This window comes from Leptosomus discolor, chromosome 17 (genome assembly GCF_034619465.1).
Source record: "Leptosomus discolor isolate bLepDis1 chromosome 17, bLepDis1.hap2, whole genome shotgun sequence".
Classification (NCBI taxonomy): domain Eukaryota; kingdom Metazoa; phylum Chordata; class Aves; order Leptosomiformes; family Leptosomidae; genus Leptosomus; species Leptosomus discolor.
Genome location: NC_141407.1, coordinates 17066526 through 17087738, shown reverse-complemented (window position 1 = coordinate 17087738; position 21213 = coordinate 17066526). Strand labels below are relative to the sequence as shown.

At 46.4% G+C, this 21213-nt stretch overlaps 1 protein-coding gene across 2 annotated transcripts in view; it reads left to right on the top strand.

Moving 5' to 3' along the window:
- RTEL1 (regulator of telomere elongation helicase 1) overlaps positions 1-15840 on the top strand; it is a 48789-nt gene extending 32949 nt beyond the window's left edge. Inside the window, exons 27-36 of one of the 2 annotated variants that reach the window (XM_086474570.1) lie at positions 1138-1233; positions 2872-3082; positions 4370-4507; positions 4874-4876; positions 5065-5181; positions 6911-7153; positions 8741-8917; positions 9503-9688; positions 10205-10308; positions 15546-15840. In XM_086474570.1, coding sequence (XP_086330696.1) covers positions 1138-1233; positions 2872-3082; positions 4370-4507; positions 4874-4876; positions 5065-5181; positions 6911-7153; positions 8741-8917; positions 9503-9688; positions 10205-10308; positions 15546-15620 — 1350 coding nt within the window. In that variant the 3' untranslated portion in view covers positions 15621-15840. Of the gene's footprint in view, positions 1-1137; positions 1234-2871; positions 3083-4369; positions 4508-4873; positions 4877-5064; positions 5182-6910; positions 7154-8740; positions 8919-9497; positions 9689-10204; positions 10309-15545 lie in introns of both variants that reach the window. The other variant, XM_086474569.1, reaches the window with a different exon arrangement.
- The last annotated feature ends 5373 nt before the right edge of the window (positions 15841-21213 follow it).

Sequence of the window (21213 nt, the reverse complement as noted above, 5' to 3'; positions counted from 1 at the left end):
TTCCAATTCTTCCATTTTGTTACATGATGCTTAAAGAAAATATATTCAAATGTGCACTTAAATCGTGGTCAGGCTTGTCTGGAATTCTGTATCTTTGCAGTATTATGCGTGCACTGAAAGTGGTATTTTCCGTATCAGCAACTGACTCTGCAAACTGGCAGATCTGAGGTGGTTGGCTTAGGGGTTTGTTTCTTTTTAGCCGTGGTGTTTTAGTTGTAGCTAGTTTAAACTTGACTCTGAAGCTTGGTGATCGGAATAGACATATTTAGAAGTCACAGTGGGATACAGGGGTGCTGTTGTGTTTCAGTGGTTCCTCTCACAAATGAACCCCCCTATTCGTAATGCACTGATCGTCACATGCTTCCTATGAAATTCTTCCGTTGGGCAAGAGCAAAGAAGTACATCACACATCTGCTCTCTCGGCAGGTGTGTCGAAACCAGCTGGCAGCAGGGGGCTGTCCCCCGGTTTCTTCTGTTACTTAGGTGATTGTTTTTAATGTGGTTGATACCGGCTTGCTCTAATATTAGAGCCTCTGCTGTTAAGCCATTCCACTCCTCTTGCTTATGCCCACTTCTCTTTTGGAGCTTTGTACATACCAGTATTCCCAGTCGCTGCAGTACAAGCGCAATTCTTTGTTACTGGGAATGGGAGATGCTAAAGAGCTTGCGTCTGCTATTTTATCCCATCTGCCCTGATATTTTCTACAAGGCTGCTTAGGCTTCCCTTCTCAGTACCCCAAGAAAAGCCTGATATAGGTTTTCTTCAGAAGAGCAGTACTTCCAGGCAGGGAAGTGAAGGGGCATGCGAGGCGTCAGGTACACACAGGTATGTGTAAGCTCCCAGAGCTACCCTGAAACAGTTCTCTCTAAGTCCAGCTTTGCTAATTGGGAATCTGCACCCTCAAGACCAATTTTATCTCATTTCCTCTGTTTTGGTCTCTCTTTCTGAATTGTCCAGTAAGCGATTACCTTCTAGAAACACGTGTACGTCCCAGGCTCTGTTGCAACAATTTAGGTTGCCTTGTTTCAGTGTCACAAACTGGGTTAACAAGCTTTACTACTGGAAATTACTAAATTAAATGAACAATAAGTGTGAAAAGCATTTTTTGGACCTTTCTTTTCTTTTGATCTTCACAGGCACAACGTCTGTCAACACTTTCCCTTCAGTATGAGAAGAGGTTAACAGATGAGCAGAAAGGAGGAAGGAAGAAAATAAAGCTCGTCAGCAACACAGTATGTGTTTTCATGTGTCTGTGTCATCCCTTTGATCTGTGGTCTGCTTTAATTTGAATTGGAAATTTCCAGGTGGACAGATGACTGATGCCAAAACAATTATGGTTTTTCTCCAAACTGTAAATATTCATCAATGCACATCTGAAATCTTTAGCGGGGTGAGGGAGAGGTTGTAGATGATGTTTAGCTGGACTTCAGTAAAGCCTTTGACACAGTTTCCCGCAGCTTTCTGTCGTGCTCTTTCTCAAATCCAGACATCACAGACACAATCAAGCACAGGTCCAGGTAGGGCCATAGGTGAAAAGATTTCTTCTCTGACGTGGACTACCTTGTGACCATCTTCTCCCATTGATGAGGGGTGGTGGGTGGTTTCGTTCTTTTTGATTAGAACAGAATAGTTCGGTTGGAAAGGACCTCCAACGATTGTCTAGTCCACCTGCTGGTAGAGCTTCAAGTGGTGTAACTGACCAGTTCTGGGCAAGGGATCACACCCTAACCCCGCCTGTGGTGGTGGGTCATCGCTGTGTGTTACCTTTGTGGTTGGGCATTGTTGTTTTGCCCTGTCTCCAGACTCCGTTAATTCATTGTGCAACTTCTTGCTTAAGAGTCGTGATAAATTAATGAGACTCCCCTGGGTGACTGTAGTTGTCCAAGGTACTGTCCTAACCGGGTGCTGTCTGTCAGGCTCCCAGTTACCTACCAACCAAAACTCCTAAAACAGTCCTAGATCCCGAAGGCCGTGATACCCAAGGTGTGAGGAAGGGAGCAGGTTCACTGCAGAAGGTTGTGTTTGCAGTTTGTTGCTGACTGATGTCATGATGAGTCAGCCTAGCCCTCCAGGTTTGGAGTCAATGTCATTTCTCTTAGGCCTTCTCCTAAGAATAGGATTGTGCAATGGGACTTGGCTGCCTTCTCCAGGAACACTCCTCTGCAGCAGCCTTGTCAGCGGAGAAGGTGACTAGCATCGCTGCTCTTCTGTGAGGGAATGAACATGCACAGGTGTTGGCGGGGTTGATGTTTGAGGAATCATCATCAGCTGGGGAATTGAGCAATGTGCTTGTGCCTCGGGGTCTGCCCCACTGATGCTGGGTTTTGTCTTGAAGACACGTGACGAGAGTCCAGCGGCTTAGATGTTCCGAGTGCGAGAGCATGTTGTAATGCACAGTCACTTTCGTAAAGGAAGGGTTGTTCTGAATCTTTTCCAAGTCCCTTCTGCTTGTGATTGTACAAGAAGAATGTTTCCCAGCGCCAGAGAGTACTCTGGCTTGTTCATGTGTGTAGTGTCTTCAAGAAATGTCTTAGAGGATCCAAAATGCTTGAACACCTTCCATTCTTTGTAGCACTCACTTCAGAGATTTATGTTTTTCAGTTAATTGGACATTTCCAGGAGGTATGCTAGTTAGGTTTGTGTTTATTCTGTGGCGCTGAAGCTGTTTGGGGCTTTTTTGTGGGGGGGAAGGGGGAATAACACGTGGATACGGGTGTGATGACGTAATTGCAAGAGACAGTAACCTGTTGGTTGAAAGCATTCGGTGTTCTGTGGGCTGGTGGAATTGTAAATGTTGCTTCCATCTGAATTCATGCGAGAGTAACTCCTCAAGTCCTACGATTTACTGAAAAGTCTTCCTGTCTCCGCAGCAAGCCGGTAAGAAAGCAGACCCGACGGAGCCAAAGAAGGCCCGAGCTACGTTGTACATCGCAACGGTGAAGGAGACCCTGAGCCAGCAGAACTATGAGCTCTTCTCTAAGGCTCTTCAGCACTACAAGAAGACAGATGACTTCCATGCTATGTTATCTCAAATGAGCTCTCTCTTTATAGAGGATGAAAAAAAGCATGTCTTGTTACGAGGTATGGTGCCTTCCCCAGCATATTGATATGATGTGACCTTTGTCTTTTAAATAGACGTGGGTATTTCAGAGGTTAAGTGGTTTAGTTGTGAAGTACAGATCAATCAGGATGATGGTCATGAGCATTCATCACTTTGTATCCCCAGATCACACAGAAAATCTCCACTGTCTAATCATCATATGTCAGTTTGCATCAGGCCTGGAAAAAAGAAGTCACATTCCATGGAAGCTTGTGTTATTTTAAACTAAACTAGTATAGCTTATTCCTGTGATTTGGGAGGTGAGATCAAGAGTGTGGTTGTGGGAGTTGGATGGATGCGTTCATAAGGGTTCAGTGTTAAAGCAGTAAAGTAGACAGAGTATCTCGAGAAATTTTCTATTTAAATACTGGTGAGTGTAAAGCAAGTGATCTGGGCAAGCGTGAGTAGTTTACTGCTGGAGCTGGTGTTTCCTTGGCTTTCAACAACTGCATTGACAGGAACTTGACTCCCACCAGCATTTATTCTAGTTTAACACTGTTTTCTCTGTGAATTTTCGTTTCTCTCTCAACTTGTGAGCAAATGGGCAGATTCTTCTGTGATTTTGGGTTTTTTTTGATCTACTAAAATAAAAAAGCATAGTTACATGTCTTGTAAATTGTTTAAGGTTAATTTTAATGTTAAGGAATGGGAAGCTCAGTATGAGCACTTATTACTAATAGTAGCCACAGTCTGTTTCCCTATTTGCTCATCTTACTACACACATAAGAAAATACTTGCTCATCAAATTAAGGCCCAAGTCTAGTTTTCAGAAGTGGCAGGCACCCGAAGCCTAGAGTTTATCTGAGGCTTTTTCCTCGTCTAGTTTTCGCTAGAAAGAGTATTTTATGGTCAGTAAAGCAGGATGAGGTGTAAAATTAACAGTGTGTCAGGTATTCAAAGGATCAGCCGAACAGATACTTTGACCCTACGCTTTATGAGGTAGCTCCTGACCTTTTGCTGCAAGTACCTGTTTTGTTGAGAGAGAAGCTACTTTGTATTTGCAGTGAGATAATTACAGTTATTACCTACTGGTCATAATATGGCAGAAGGTTTGCATGATGGCTGACCTTGTGTAATTTATAAGTGTGCTTTTTGAATAAATATTACATAACATTTCGATTGTGAGTTATTTAGCTGCACTGTTTTATTTTCATGTTACCTAACCTAGAAGTCCTGCCATTGTACGTTTTATTACCTGTTGTGGACTGATTTTTTTGCCTTTTTTTTTTTTTAATTTCCTTTTTTCTCCTTTTTCCTCTCTCTGAAAGAATTTTACCAGTTTGTTCGACCTCAACATAAAAAACAGTTTGACGAAGCATGTTGCAATCTGACGGGCGTGGGCTGTGGCTACAAACCTGAGCACAGCCTCCTGCGGGAAGAGCGAGAGATACTAGCCAAGAAGATGGGTGAGGAGCTTGTTTCGGCCCTGTGCAGGCGGTTGTGTCCTTTGAGGGACGTTACTCAGTCGTAGAGCAAGATGCATCTAACATGTAGAAGTGCAGGGATGGAAGGGAGTTTTAGTTCACTCAGTACTGAGCCAAGTCTCCACTCTGCATGGTGCTCTTGCCTGCCTTCCCAGGAGCACGCGCAGATGCCCGAGCGCTGGTTGCTGCAGGGTTAGTGATGATGCCATTTTATTTCAAAAGGGGTTTTACAGCTCTACGTAAATCGTGAATCTAGTCTGTGGATTTAAAAACTTTGTGTGTGTCATCTTTGCTACCTACCTAGTGCCGCCAGAATTGTGAATAGAGGGTAATCGTGTCCTCACAGAGCTCGTGAAATCTTTGAAACCCTGCGACAGTGAAGTCCTAAAACCAGCAGGGTGTTAGCTCGTCCCCTCTTGTCGGAGGAATGCATCTGCATCTTCGGTTGGTTTCAGCACAGAACGGCTTGCTTCGAACTGCACCGTTCTGTGTTCACTCTTCCCTGGGTTCACTTCTAATGGACTGGTTTGATTTTACAGGAGAAAACCAGAGTCAGCAGAAAACTGTGTTCTCGAAGGACTCGTGTGCTCAGCTGAACCCTGGGCTCCACTTGAACCGGGGAGGATCCCACTTGGCAACAGGACTGAATAGTGCAGGTACCCTTTGTGTTAAGTAAAACACAGTCCCAAGGTAACGTGTGTTTATGTTTCATTTCATCACTGGCTGTAAATTCTCCTGGTGGGAACCAGTGGGGGTTGTGTTCACCTGGCACAGTGGCTCGCTCTCTGCAGGTAGGTATTTCAGAATTTTCGTCAAGGATTGTACAAAATGAAACACAAAAGCCAATAAATTAAAACGAGGTGGTTGCGAAAGAAACCAGCTAAAGCAAGGTGTTTGCGCTAGAGGCTGACCTGGCGTGCGTCAGTGGGGGAAAGGGGTGAGTTGAGCCCAAAGCTGCTGGGCTTGCTGTTTGTCCAGGGCTCATGAAAGAGCTGTTTAAGGAGGGTAATTTTAGACTATGTCAACGTGAATCCAGGTATGAAGAACAGTTCCTGCTTTGCTATTGGTAATGCGTACGCTCCTCGTGTGGACAGTCTGTTTTTTCTGCAGGAGGAGAGACCAGCAAATGTATCCTCACAGTTGCCCGTGCTCTCTGTGTGCGTCCCGCTAATCTCACGCTGCCCAGTATTTATTTTTGAAGTCAAAGGCTCGGTTACGAGTTGATTACAGATCTTCCTGAGAACAGCTGGGGAATTTTTTGTGTTTCTCACAAGGAAATGAGTAGGATAGCTGGGCAGCTTAGAAGGCTTTCTTTAGAGGGTAAAGAATAGTCAAAAGCTAATCCTTTCTTAGAAAAACAAAACAAACCAACCAAACAAACAACAAAAAAACCCAAACAAAAAACCAGCCGATGTTTCCTGGAAGGCTTTTAAAGCTTTTCATGTATGAAGCCATGTGGTTTCTTTTGATTTGCTTTCCAGTTTTATTTTGTATTTTAAGAACACTTGAACAAAACAGAGTCTTTGGTAATTATTTTGTCCTGACGTCCGTGAGATTGATTTTTTTTTTTCACAGAAACTTGTTTCCACTAAAAGTAATTGAGAAAATAGTAACAATAACTGCATGTGGTGTTTCTGTTACTCACTCCTTGAGTCTGCTCCTCTGAAAGTGTCAGAAAAGTCTGTGACAATAAAAGGTAATGATTATAAAATTCACACCCATGTTTTTCCCCTTTCAGGAAGCTGAACTAAGCCCATCTTTTATCTTTAAATGTTCTTTAGTGGACAATAAAGATCTAAATACCAAAAGATGTGGCTGGTTCATTCAAATCAGTTTCTTATCATAGACTTCATCCATAGTTGCATGCCTGCAAGATGCAAACCAGAACTTTTTCCTCTAAAACATGTCAGAAACCACAGACTGAGGTTTTGAATGAGGGTCCACTTGGAGTTCAGCAGGAAGTTCACAGCTGCTCCTACCTTCTGTTGTGCTCCTGCGTTGCTCTTGTGCTGTCCTGTGTGTTATTTCAGGTTAGTTATTCTTTTCTGACATTAGGTTTTCCTGCTGGGAAACGCACACACGCACGTGCCTCTTCTCCTTCTATGAAAAAGGAGGGAGAAATTTTAAAATTGCCCTCAACCGTCTGTCAGGCCAGCACAGGTGCTCAAGCCATTGGTTTAAAAAGCTTCTACGCCTTCAGTGTAGCACAAAACCTGACCTATTGCTGAGCTCCCTGCACAGCACCTTCTGTGCCACCTTTTTCTCCTTCCCTAGTGACCATCTGACCCATTTCTCCCTTTAAAAGGGAGGATTCGACACAAAGGAGCGACCCCTTTGTCTCTGTTCCTCCCCAAGCCCCGCTCACACGTGGTCTCTGTCTCCCAGGACACGCTGCCAGTCGAGCTCCAAGGAAAGACACCGAAAAAGCTTCAAGCTCCAGGAGGGATCACCACCAGGTCCTCAGGGCTGCCTATCTCGACGACGTGAAGAGGGCTTTGAGCAAAAGCACGTACAGCCGTTTCTATGAAGCGCTGTTGGCTTACAAGAAGACAGATAACTATGACGCTATGATATCAGTGATAGCAGCCCTCACCACTGAGAGGCCAGAAGACTTTCATCTCCTACAAAGTAAAGGGGTTTTGTTGGTTTCTTTTTTTAAATCATATTTATTTAGTTGAAAAGATGTAGGTGCTGTGGTCTCATGTGAGCAATAACCTTTCACCGGTCGTTAGTTTGCAAATTCTCCACTTTCAGGAAAAACTTTTAGCGCTGGTAAACTTCACCTCTCCCATCTTTTGGCTTAGCAAACCAGAGAAGTGGAGCAGCAGGGACAATGTGCTAAATGAGTATCATTCAGAGAGCAAAAAATGTCAAGGTTATAGAATGTTATCTCTGTTCGGTTAGAAATTGTCCATTTAAAACATCCGATAAATAATTCCACTCCTAACCTTCAGTCAAGCTAACTTCAGTCAAACGATTTCATTACCTTTTTTCTCCTCAATTACTACAAGTGATTGCTCTTTAGAAGAGCCAGTGCTGACTATGGAATTTTGGTCTCATGACCACTGACCGCTATACAGGTGCTAAGCTCTTGGGTCACTTCCAGGTTTTGGGATAAGCAGTCACACTTTGGATTCACTGTTCTCCTACAGAGCTTTACCTGGGAATGGTTATGGAGCTGTGTCATCATTTAGTACCTTTATCATACATAACAATCTAGAAATTTCAAGCTGATACTTACTTTCTCAGAAGTGGTTTGCTTTGAGTTTTTTTTTTCTTTCATGGGTTTAATGATGAAAGGATTTAGGAAGCTACAAGTTTTCAAAGTCTGAAATCAGGCTTTATTTTTTTTTTTTTCTTTAAAAAAAAAAAAAAAGAAAAAGAATAAGAAGAGGCATTATATGCTGGTCTTGATTGCCTTGCTGGAGACATCTTGTCCTGTGCTATGTAACACCTCGGTTCCACCTTCTCCCATGGCGCTGGTGTGAACGCCTCTGCAGGAAATGAGGCACACAGTGTATGCTGGGAAACGCTGATGTAATTTCGTTTGTTGTCTTTAGGAAGTGACAATAAGTATCCCGTTGACCTTAGAGGTCAGTCTCCAAATTTTTAGAAAATAATTCTTTTCTGGTGCACGAGCTAGTCAGGTTAGTCTTGACGCAGTGAAAATGGGAGGGAGGTGAACTGGGCGGCACTGTGGGTTGTGACCTCCCCCTGAGCGTTCTTTCTCACAGAGTCAGGCTCTTTGCTGAGCGAATGTTTTGACCTCAGAGGACCTTGTAATAGAGTTGTCTGTGCTTGGCAGTAGGTCATAGCTGCGATTGCTTTAGAATTTCTGTATATGTGTTGTGAATCCTTGTCAACCAAACAGTAACAGGAGGTTTCCTTTTCGGATATCGAGTACATACCTGATTTTGCTAGATCAGTTGTCAGGTGAAGGGCTGGATCAGGCATCTATGCTTAGCTGTACAGAACTGAAGAATTTTGCGGTCAGTTGAGATTATTTTCAATAATATTCATCTGTCTTCTGGCAAGGAAAACCCCGTAAGTACAAAATCAACAAAACCATCAAGTGTTCCGTCAACCTGACGATACTCTGAGGAATACGGCTGGTGTTGTTCAGCTTCCAAAGCATTTCTGCCCTCCAAAGCAAGGAGTCTTCCGTGGCCAGGCATTTATTTTCCTGCACGTTTGACTGTGCTTTCTTTTGGACAGGGTTTTACATGTTTGTGCGCCCTCATCACAAAGAGCGGTTCAAAGAGCTGTGCAGGGACCTGACTGGAGCGCTCTGCGGTGAGGGAGAGAAGCGGCTGCAGCAGCAGGTGGAAGGAGAAGGGAGCCCCCTGAGTTTGGAGAGCTGGTGCACGGGAGGAGAAAACGGCCACCAACAAGGTTGGGAATGAACGTTTGTCTGAAGTTGAGAGTCTCGTTTATGATGGTGGCGGGTCGTGTCCGACAGCCGTCGCTGTGGGCGAGGGCCTCCCTGCGCGAGGAGTGGAAGGGAAGATGGGAGCAATTGGCCGTGTCCAAATTGTGTTTGAAACAACAAAACGAAACAGGGCTGAGGTAGAAGGCAGCGTGAGGTGGGGCAGTGCGAGCAAGCAAGAAAATACGTAGTTATAGTGCCAGCTTCTTTAAACAGGGAAGCGCGTTATGGGTGCAGGCAGAATTTTTGCATCTAAGTGGGGTGGGAGCAGGAGCAGATCGAGATCCACTCGGTCTAGAAAGAATTTCCACAGAACTATTTCAATCTAAAGGGTCCCTTTCAGTAATCACGTGTGTGTTGGTACCGGGACCTTCTGTTACCAAGCAGTATGGCATGAAAAAACAGTTATTCAAATGGTGTTTTTCTTATACAATGAGAACTCACTGAACTTGCTGCTAATTGTGTTTTGTGGAGTCTGTGGATTGTGTTCTGCATTAAACTTTTGAATCTGTTGTGGTGTTTGTTTGTTTGTTTCATTTTTTTATAACCAGATGCAGCCACTTCTAAGGGTGAGGTGCCAGAGAAAATTCAGAGGAAGATTTCTTCCTTCTGCTTTAACCAGAAGAGCAACAGTGAATTGCCAGAGACCAAAGTATCAAAAAAACCCAGTAACGTGAGAGCACCCACAGGCTCTGGAGCTGTGCCTATCTTTCCACTGGAGATGGAGCCAGAGTGTGGTAGGTATAGGTGAGATTTTGGGTGTAATTCTCTACTACTTGGAAAAAAAAAAAAGTTACAGAAATGAGAATCGTGATGATGGTCTGTTAAATGATGACTGGTTCATGCCTGTATTTGCTCAGGTGCAATAACAATTAGTGGGGTTTGAGAAGTAGAATTTGTACTTTCTGCCATTTGCATATGTTCTCTCAAAGTACTTCGTTGTCTTTATCACGATGGCGTAATAGTTTCCCGAGAACTTACGAATTTTTCTTGACAACTTCCTTGTAAAGCGAGGATGTAGCCTCTCTAAATGGGGATCTGGAGCACAGGGAGACTGAGTGAGGTCACGTGAAAGAAATAACGTAACAGGGCCAGTATTGCACTGTTGAGGTGGCTCGTAAAGCCCATGGTCATTGTTTTCTGGGCTGCACTGGAAACGTGTATGTGTGAAAACTTCACGGGTGCTTACTGGAATTTAGTCATTTCCTCCTTCTCTTTCTCTGTCCCCTCTCCCTGCCCCCCCTCTGCTCTAGGAAGGTTCCAGTGCTCTCACTGCAGATCCGAGGATGATGTGCCTTTTAAATGTCCGTTGTGTGACTTCACTTGCTGCAAAACATGCTGGGAGCAGTTCCTAAAGGTCATCTTGTTTATTTGGTTCAGATTTTTCCTGAAACTGCTGGAAGGCTTTTGTACTTTTCAGGAGAACCACATGGACAGCCCTGGAGACAGAATTTCTCTGTTTACAGAGAGAACCCCCAAATCCCGCTGGAAGATTTACCACCTGTTTCACTATTTTCTGCGCTCCGCAGTGTGCTTGGAGGCAGACCTCTGCCTTACGCTGTGGTTTTCACTCCTTTGCATCTCCTTCTGAGCTACCGCCACGTTTTCCCATCTAGAGCTACGCAGGCAACAAGCTGTGGAGTCAACTTGAAATTTTTTTTTTTTTTAACATGTGAACTTTTTTTTTCTTGCTTAGTTTCATCATTTTCCCCCGTCTGAAAACGTGCCGTAAAGCATTAGCATGAGATGTGGCAAATCAGCAACAGGCTGCCCAGGGCACTGCTCGAGTCACCATCCCTGGAGGTATTTTCTCCAGTTAAAAGCCATGTAGCTGTGGTGCTCAGGGATATGGTTTACTGGTGGACTTGGTGGTATCAGGTTAACCATTGGACTTGATGGTCTTGAGGGTCTTTTCCAACCTATCTAATTCTATGACTCTCTGATCCTAAATTCCTGCTCAAGTATCTCCTGTGTCATCCTGCCCTTTGGTTTTCCTGGCTGAGTAAAGTGGTGGTTGAAATTCTTTAGGTAAGAGGCTGTAACCGATCCCACAGAGCCTGTGTTCGGTAGCGTCTTACCCGAGGGTTGATTCGTCAGCCAGGTGTTACTGACCTGTGAGCCTGTGTGTGGAGGGCTGATACAGGCGTTGAGCGGCTTCTAAACCTTCATAGGTGAGGAAGGCGGCTGATCAATGGAGCGCAGGAACCTATAAAAATGCTGCAGAAGGAAAAGAAATTTCTTCAACCTGTGACTCTATAAGCAAGTACAAAACAAGCAGTCATTCCAAATTCCAGAGAAAGGCCTTTTTCTCAGGAAGAAGACATGGAAATATGTCAGCTGGATGTAGAAAATAAACGGTATACGAACATCCAAATAAAATGTTAACGACCGAGACAGACTTGGTCCAAGAGGAATGTGGAATAATGTCCAGACTGCTGCTCTCGGACATGAATCTCCTGGAGGGGATTCAGAATAGCTGTTCAGCTACATTTCACCCTCAGTCTGCTATGCCATATTTCTTTAAAAATGTTAAAATCCAAAAGTATTGGATTATAAAGCTTATATGTTAGAAAGTACAAGGAAGCCAAAGGAAGGCATCGCACGTTTGCCGCAGATTGGGCAGTCAAACCAATTACCTTGAGTAGGCATTACCACCGAGTGCCCCGTTTTTCCTCGTATGCTGAAGTATAATGGGGATGAGCATCTGGCAGTCTGCTTACTCCGCTCCAGGAAAGACTCTAGGGAAGTCATGAGAAGAATTTTACTAGCCTGTGTGTATAATCTCTGCTACTTGAGACTTTAATTGGTTAAGGAAAAGGAGGAGCTCCCTGGGGAGTTGTTGGGTTTGGTTAGACAAGCATTTATTATTCTACAGGGAGGTTATGTTATTTCAGCCCATAAATTTTTATCTTCTAAATGGGGAAAAACTCTCTCCTTTTGCCAGTAAAATGTAACTTGTAATTGTTTCATCAGCTTGAGAATCCACAAGACTAGAACTGTTGTACATTGAGCAATTGTACTGCCCTGTTCAGTGGGTTTTGTCTTGAATTAGTAATTCTGAGGTCTGGTTTTCTCCTTAGACGCCCGGTTAATGGACATGTTCGTAGCTTGTATATAAACCACAGACCTTGCTCAGCCTAAATTTATTTTTTTTTTCAATCATTTCTTTATGTGATTACACATCTCTTGAACTGGGGATTAAAGTAGTCTGGTCTACCAGATTTGATTGTATTTCGGATTCAAGTACTTGAATGCATCCAGAGGAGAGCAGCAAAGCTGGTGGAAGGGCTGGAAGGATTGTCCTTTGGGGAGCGGCTGAGGACTCTGGGTTTTCTTTGGAGAAAGGAGGCCGAGGGTGACCTCGTTGCTCTACAGCTTTGCAAGGAGGGGACATGGAGAGGGAGGTGCTGAGCTCTTCTCCCTGGGATCCAGGGGCAGGATGTGTGGGAGCAGTTCAAAGCTGTGTCAGGGGTGTTCAGGCTAAGGATTGGGAAACATTTCTATACCCAGAGGGTGGTCAAACACTGGAACAGGCTTCCTAGAGAGATGGTCAGTGCCCCAGTGCCCTTAATAATATGCTTTTGACCTTTCTAGTGACGAATTTTCTTCAGCCCTGAAGGGGTCAGGCAGTTGGACTAGGTGGTCATTGTAGGTCCCTTCTAACTGGAATAATTCTTTCTGCTCAGATACCCAATACAAAGCCATGTTTGGGGAAGTGAGTCGTTCCCCATGGGTCATTTGTTATTAATGACTTCCCTATTTGCCACTTCGCTGAATAATCTTTCTAGTTACAGTGAAACTTCATCCCACGTTGTTCCAGGTGATGGCAGGGGAAGGAAAGTATCTGTTTTCCTTAGCCAGGTGAATCAGAGCTTTGCTCTGTGGTAGCATACCACAGCCCTGCGAGGTGAAGAGAGTCCTGTGATTTGTAAAGATCAGGAAGGACAGAGACAGTTTGAAGCAAATAGTCAGACCGTCATAGCAGACACACTGAGTCAGAGTAAAGGTTCATCCAGCCCAGCATTCTGTCTCCAACAGTGGCCAAAAAAGGATGGCTAGGGAAGGGTGAAAGAACATGGCCAACGTGAGTGAGTGATGATTCTTGCAGGTGACCTCTCAGCCCCGAACCTATTTGCAGCACAAGAACCATTGAGCCAAAGGTTGTTTCTGTTCATTAAGAAACCTCTGGTGCATCTCCAGCACGTTGTCTGATTCCCTTTGAACACAAATGAATTGTCACCCACGTCCCACAACAAGCACTTCCACAGCTTGGCCAGATGTTGTGTGAAGAACCGTCTCATTTTTTGTTGTCCATCTGAACCTGCTTCTTGCTAGTTCAGCTGAATGCTCTGCTTATTTAAAGAGGACAAACAGAATATTCTTCCAGTTCTCAAGAAAAAAGGCATGGTGGGTACCCTGTCCTTCATAAGCGCGCCTTTGGACTCCTACATACACCACCAAGTGTGATCCATTCGCTTCCTCCATAGGCAACGTACATCGAAATCCTTCTTGCTAAGAACCTGTCTTCTCTTGAACACCAAACTGTTGAGCGTGGGGGATGTAAGAGGCGTCTTCTCACCAGCTGAGACCTTTGGCTCTGCTGTTCAAGCACCTCTCAAGGCTCAGCATGACTGACATTCTATAGCCTTTGTTATGGGGAACAGAAACCAAGTGGTCTCCTCACCTGTTCTTACCTTCCTTGGCGCATGCCTTTCTAGTGACGAATGGCTCTCAGTGTACAGTCCTGTCAGCTTCCTCCTGTGGTTCGGGTAGTGAAAAGTCAAATCTCTTCTAGTCTGGGGTGTTACTTAAGGACAATGTGAGAGAGATACTCCCCCCAGTGATGAGGCAGAGCTGTTCCCTGCTAGTCGTGCAGATGAGGAGGAAGAACAGCTCGGTTGAGAGCACAGGATTGCAACCAGGAAGATGATTATTGTTCCGTGTTTCTCCGAACGAAATGAATCCCGGAGGAACCGTCTCCCAACACTTCCATCCATATTCCTGCCCGTGCGTTGGCTCCGTTCATGGCAAGGGCTGTGCTTGGGATGGAGGTCCCCTTACCAGCAGGAAATGAGCAACCACCCTCGTTGTGCCTGATGGCATCGGGCTTTGTCACCGCTGACCAGGCTGGATTTGAAAACTCATCTTTTTTCTTTACTAACAGGTTACTCACTGTGTTTCTTCAGCTCAAAAGCACTTCGGTGCGTGTTGTCCTATGAGGAAGTGACTAACAGCCTGTCATTCAAGATGCCATGACTTGGGTTTTGCAAATTGCCATGTCCTTTCCATTTTTTTTTTTGGTTTTGTTTTACTGAAATAGCTTGGTGGGGAAAAGTGGTGAATAATTTTGGAACGGTTTAGAAGCTTTCGGAGGAGCAGACAGAATTCCCCGCAGCTGGAGGGGTAACAGAGGGATTAGTGCCGGTGCCTCGCAGAGGCTGTGCCGGGACACTCTGCTTTTGATTTTGGTTTTCCGTGCAGGGGTCTGGTGCTGCTTTTCAAGGTTTAAATGCTTCGTTTATTCATCCTCTTTTTGCAGGTCTTCCAGAGAGACCGAGTTATTCTCATTTGGACTGTCTGTAAAATGGGCAAATAATCTAAGATTTGACAATTATGTATTACATTTCACATTTGCAGAGCTCTTTGACAAATTGCTGTCTACTGGGAGGCAAAATGAGTTTTCCTCTCCCCTTCCATTTATGGTATTTCAATTAATGTTTCTACAATCAAAGCACTAATGCCCGAACCTACTCTGCAGCTTACACCTTTTGTGGCAGTGACTGACTTCCATGCTGTAGGGCAGCCTGCACAGTGCCACTGCAGTAGGTAACCATCATTTTAGCCTCCTGAGCTGGCAGTTTTACCACAAAGGTTCATTTTTTCAACAAACTTTTACTCTCTCAGTTACGAAATAAGCAGAGCGTTTTAGTTGCGATTTGCAAGCTATAAAAAGAACAGTTTGGGTTCATCCACAGGTCACATGGCTAAAGACCAGACTTCAAAATTTGAGATTAGTGAAGAAACAAACTGAAACCTGGGTGGAGAAATGGTTGCCTCGTGTACCCAGCCTTCTGCTGTTAACCGAGAAAGGTGTGGGGTGGTATGAAGAAATAAATGTCCTTGGTTCCCCTACAAGGCCCTTGGTCATGACCACGTGTATCACCGATGCCCTGGTATGCCCAGGAGGTTGCTTCCTTCTCATCTGTGCAAGAGGAAGCAGGAGTTCGGGGAACTCGTCAGCCGTCTGAGGGGATTTTACTAATAACGAGTACGCCTGTGCTTCACCACAGCTCTCGCAGGCTCTGGATTTCCTCGTTCCTGTCTTCCAGATCTGTCACAGCTGTGGTTAACCTGAGACAACTGCTGCAAAGCTTGTGGCTCCTTCACTGGGAAGCTTGCTTTTTCCTCCTTGTATTCCTAGCAGTATTCCTAGCAGCTAAATAACTGACTGCCCAGTAACTCTGCGTTTAAAAACAGGCGATAGAATACCTCGAGGGCTCGGATGAGCAGCGCGGCTTCTGGGTTGTATTGGACAACTGCAAACTTGAAAGAGAGATGTAATACGTGATTGATGTGTTCTGTTCGTTCCTGCAGGTGGTGAAGAAGTGCCCAGGGTGCCACAGTGATGTGAAGAAGCAGCGGTTGATCCAAGTTTTCTTCTGGTCGTAATCTCGCCCACAGAAGGGGCAAGTACGTCGTGGCAGCAGAAAGAACCGCCTGAGCAGAAGGGAAGCGGGATGATGGGCCATTTAAATATCCCTGATCCTTGGCTCTGCGTTACGTGCCCTGCACCACCACCTGTCACTTCTTTCTACAAAGGTGATCAAGTCTGAAAGGTCCCTGTTCAACCGCTGGCCGGAGACAAAGCAGGATATTGTTCTCTGGTGGAACTGAGAAGGTGAATTTCTGACTTATTTTAGCCTGTAAATTCTACCGTGGCCCAACTTGTATATCCTGGAGGCGGCCGTCATTCCTGGGCCCTTCAGGTAGTACCGGCTGCTGGCGGAGCCCCCGGGGCAGCCCGAGGTGGAGCCGAGCTGGCTCCGCAAGGAGTGGGCTCCGACTGCCCATCCGCACCGCGCTGGCGTTCCTGGAAGAAGTGATTCACGTTCGCTGTCTGGTGTTTGGCAGCAGCTGCTGTCTCCAGCAGCAGGAGATCCTGAAAGGAGGATTTCTTTCAAAACAAATCCCAGCAGTTGGACAGAGAGTGTAAACACTCCCTTGGATCTGCTGGGCGCCCCCCAGCCCGATGCCTTCCCTCGTGCTGGGATTTTTTTGAAACGTGCTTCTAAGGAGGCTTCGTTTTCTGCTCAGTCCTGATGTTTCCGTTGTGCCTGTGTTACCTGATGGTTACTTTCCAAGAAGAAAAAGGAACAAATGGATGTAAAACTTTAAAATCAAGTTAGGTGGGTTAAAACAAATATTCCTTAATACTTCCGCTCTCTGTGAGTAGTGGATATCAGTGATTAACCTGACAAATTGCATCAGTTTTCAATCTTTGGTAGCTGCTGTAAATTAAACTATAAATAAAACAATTTTTGTCTTAATTGGGTTTTCTTTGATTTTTTTTTTTTTTTAAAAAAAAAAGGTATTGAGTCCTAATGGCCCTGGTAGGAGTCAGTGGGAAGGTTCACACTGTGGGGTTTTTGACACTGAAAGGGTTTTCTTTGACAAAAATGAGCAGAGGACTCTATTCTCTCTTGCTAATTAGTTTTGGGGTTCCTGTGATGACAGAGATGCTTCCTATAGCGTATGTTTTCCGAATTTTCTGGGAGAATATATTCTTTAGCAGTTTTAGCGATGTGTTTCTCCTCAGCCCGGAGGTGGATTTCATAGCAATGGAATTCTGGAAAATTTTATGTTAATAGTGGATAACTCAATACTGAAAAGTGAGCTGCGTTTTAACAACAATTTCAAAGGTTCTTATTTCCCCCCGGTTATGGAATTCAAAACAGGTGTCACTTCAAATCTCATCGGTACTGGGATATTGGTCCTCATTGAGAAATTCCTTTCTTCAGGTTGGAATCCACTTTAGATAAGGAACAACCTGGCACCGTGGGTGCGGTACCGTGCCTCCCGTGCACGAATAACGTGTGTGCTCGGGCCGGGGTTCTCTGTGGTCAGGCTGTCGTTCTTCGGTGGCAGCGAAACGGGAACTTCCTGGGCGTCATTTGCTGCTAATTCGAAATAATGAAGATTTGGACAGGAATTTGGGGCTAGCATGTATTCTGACGTGCTTAAATCTGTGAGTGAGTTTTGCCTTCTCTCTGTTCACGTACCCAGTGCGCTACTGGGGGCGGTTTAGATTCTGAAAACAAGAATAAACAATGCAGAGGAGGCCCTAGGTGTTTGAAATGTAGGTGGGGAAAATTCCAGAAAAACGTGTGTCTGTGCGTTGTAAAAATGACCAGAAGGTGTGGAGGGATGGTGTCATTCTTGGCAGTGGTGTTCAGCTCGTGGCCTTCAAAAGGACTCTCGAGTTTTCTGGCGCGGTGACTGCATTGTGTGTAAGGATGGAAAAGCCGCGTTTTGCTGGGCTGGAATCTTGTCAGAAATGTGGAAGACGACAGCGTTTGTTTCCCGAAACCAAAGCAACTCCATACCTGAAACGTGCTCAGTTTTATTTGTTGGTCGAGGGTTCTTTGTTGAGGTTGCACCTTCACAAGTTGTGCCCGAGTTGTCTTCATCACCATTCGTTCTCTTGTGCTTTTTTAGCACGTACAGCAATAACTAGAAGTTCAAAAAGAAAAAAATAAATAAAAAAAGCTGGTGCTCTCAGGGGAAGGCGGGTCAGGCTGGTGCTGATGTTTTGGGCTGATCCGAGTTCCCCGTGTGGGACAAGGCTCCTGAGCAGGACCCTGCGGCTTCTGTTGGGTGCTCCTTTGGAGTTCTCCGTGCGTTCCCTCCTGGCCTGGGCAGGGAGTGGAATGGGAAGGTGAAGAGGGGAGCAAAGGCCGGGAACACTGAGCAGTGAGCGTGCTACTTGGTGGTAAGATGGTTCAGTGCCTTGTCTGCTCTGGGGAGACCGCTGCGCGGGGAGAACTGCAGCTTCTGCTCGTGCCACTGGAGGGAAACCACAGCACAGGACAGGAGTCTGAACATCTTGGAGAGGCAGTGAAGGGATGCCTTTGGGTTTGCCTGTTGGAAAGGATCAGCCGTGCACTGCAAAAGTGCTGTAAGAGCCAGCAAGACGGAACAAAGCACTCCAAAGCTGCATGTGATTCACTGGGACAGAAGTGATTACACTTGGTTTCCCCCCCCCCAACTCAAATGGTTTTCTAGCTGCGTTTTCCTTGTCCCTGGAGCTCTTTTAGCTCTGGAGACCATTCCTACCTGGGAACGCTGTGTTGTTAGCGAGATGGGGCAGAGGAACTACCTTAAAAATATCTCGGTGCCTTCAAGAGATCCACACGTTCCTCCTTGTGCCCTTCAGCAGCTGGATCATCTTGCTGAGGAGTTTTCCTGTTCTGTGCCTTCACGAGCTGCGCCCGCCCCGACGAGCCCTGGAACCCTTCGCTGTTCCCACCAGGGGATCTGCCGCGTGCAGATGGGATTGATTTGCACTTGGGCTGGTTTCGTTGCTGCTTTCTGGTGCAGTGCGGGTGTCGCTGCGGCGGGTCTGGAAGTCTGGTTCCCTCCCGTCAGCGCCTCGGGCAGGACGGATGGATGCGAAGGCGTCGCCGTGGTGGGAGAGCATCCAGCCTGCAGGAGGTTGTCCTTGTCTGCAGCTTATCTGCTCATCGCTTCGTTCCGTTTTAATAACCAACAGAATTCAATGATTCTGTTGTTCCTGACCTATTTTGGAGAAGTTTGCTCAAAAGTTACGCCTGTCAATTAAAAGAAGGGGGGCAAGCTGCTGCAGCCCTGAGCAGGGATGAGCCAACAGGCGTTTCTGTGGTGGTGTCCTTCACCGGGTTTTGCTGTAAACCCAAAGGGGGGACTCCTGGGGGAGAACGCAATTCCGAACTCAAGGGTGGGTCTCAAGGTCTCTACCCTTGTAGATCACCCGGCGTCACCTTATAGTAACCCCGTGACCTGTTAGGAGGGTGTTTGGGCTGGGGCTCCCGGGGGGCCCCTTCCCTGCTGATGGGAGATGTTCTCCGAGCTGCGAGCAGAGCTCTGGCCCTTCCCACCCGCCGCCCGTTCCCCGGGGCAGGCTGCTGGAGGATCCCCTCTCGCAAAGGGCTCCTCTGCGCACGCCTCTCCACTCCCCATCTTCCAAAACGTGCAGAGGCTCGTGTGTCACCGAAACGGCCGTGACCTCGGTGTGGTCCTCCTGGATGTGTTTGGAGGGCTGCTTCCTCCCGCCCCTGCCCCAGCCGTGAAGCTGCTTCCAATGAAACCTCGAAGAGGGTCTCCAGGAACCAGCTGCTGAATTTACAAGAAGGAGGGACAGAGGTTGGTACATCCGCTGTGGCAAACAGAAAATGAAAACAAGAATGGTTTCAGAAAATAAGTCTTTGCTGCTCTAAGTGGTTAGAGGAACTGATCCAACCCGGGTGCTCAGGGAGAGGAAAGCTTATCGTGGACACTCCTTGCTGATTTTTGGGAAGCAAATGACACATGAGTTACAGATCATGAAGGAAGTAGATATTCATGTCTATTGCCCCTGCCTTGCAGTGCTATGACTATACCTGGAATATTGTCTCCAGTGTTAGTGCTGTGTCACTGAAAAAAACTTTTTCCCGCTGTTTTTTCCCAAATAAAGCTGAAAGGACTTGGGAAAGAGGCCAAAAATAACAGAGCAACTGTTCTATCAGGAATAAGCTGAACTGTGTCTTTGCTTGGAGAAGCGGCTGCTGATGGAGAGCGAGGGATTTCTTTGCTTCTCAGACTTTTCTCAGGAGATGGTGAGAAACCTCGTTTTGCAAGAATCGTTTCAAAAAGCTGTGCCGCTGGACACCGTGAAGCTCTCAGAAGTGTGAGATGATGCCCTGAGTGGGGAAGTGAAATCAGAGCCATGATGCCAAATTCCTTTTCTAAGCTACCTCCGCAGGTCAGAAAGTCAGCAGTGTGTCGAGTTGTTGCTTTCCAGGCCATGACCCCACAAACCTGCTCTGGGAGGTTCGTTGGGAAGTAAAAGAACAGAAGAAGTGATGGAAGGTCGTTGTTCTACCAGACTCTTATCTCCCTAAAAGATAGAGGTTCCCTGGGGAAGCCCTTTCTGCCCCATTACCACGGTGTTTCACTCTCTAACTATAAATCTGACTCATTTTTGTCATTGCTAAATTGAGAACAAAATTGACTGATGACATTACGTTGCGGTAGGGTGAGGCTTTCCTGGCGTATCACGGCCACCCCAGCCGTTGCCTTGGGCAGGACACAGGGCCCACCACGAGGTGCCATCCAGGATGTGCCACCTGCGTTGGCTCTGGACATCCTGCGGGTCCCTCCAGCCGTTGAGAGGTGCAAGCAGGTTTCTTCGGTGCTTTTCTTTCAACCTAAGCAGAACATCGAGGGAGAGAGAGGAGAACTGAAGCCGTTCAGGTCAACTCTTTCTGAGCAATCCTTTCACAAGCAGCATGACTGTTGATCACTGAGACCGACTCACAGGTTTGCAAAAGGCTGGATGACCTGATTCCTGTTGCAGCTTCTTGGCAAAGTCTAGACGTGGCAGCAGGAGGGCTGGTAACGGGCTAAAGAACCACGTGAAAATCCATGGTAGGAAAATCGAGGCCGCCTTTCCGCCGGCCAGAAAGGAAAGGCACCGCTGCTGCTGCTGTGCTGAGGCTGCTCCAAACAACCGAGCTGCCGGCGGCCGGGGCAAACCTCGGCGAAAAAAGGTCTCACCTGACCTCCCTGCTGGGGAAGCTGCAGCGTGGGGCTTCGTGCTCGAGTGTGGAGCACAAACGCACACGGCCCAGGCTGTGCTGTTGGACCAAAACACGGAGCCCCTTTGGTTCCAGCTAGAGTCAGTTAGCCTGATCCTACTGGCAGGAGCTTTGGATTCCTTCTGGCCCTGGGGGGGTTGCTGCTCCTTCTGGGTAGCAGAAAGCTGGGTTCGATTTTCTTTGTGAATCACAGAATGTCAGGGGTTGGAAGGACCTCGAAAGACCATCCAGTCCAACGCGCCTGCCAGAGCAGGACCACCTAGAGCAGGTCACACAGGATCGTGCCCCGGCGGGTTTTGAGTGTCTCCGGAGAAGGAGACCCCACAACCTCTCTGGGCAGCCCGTTCCAGGGCTCTGGCACACTCACAGTGAAAAAGTTTTTTCTTATGTTAACGTGGAACCTAATTCCTAACGTGGAATTGGGTGTTTAG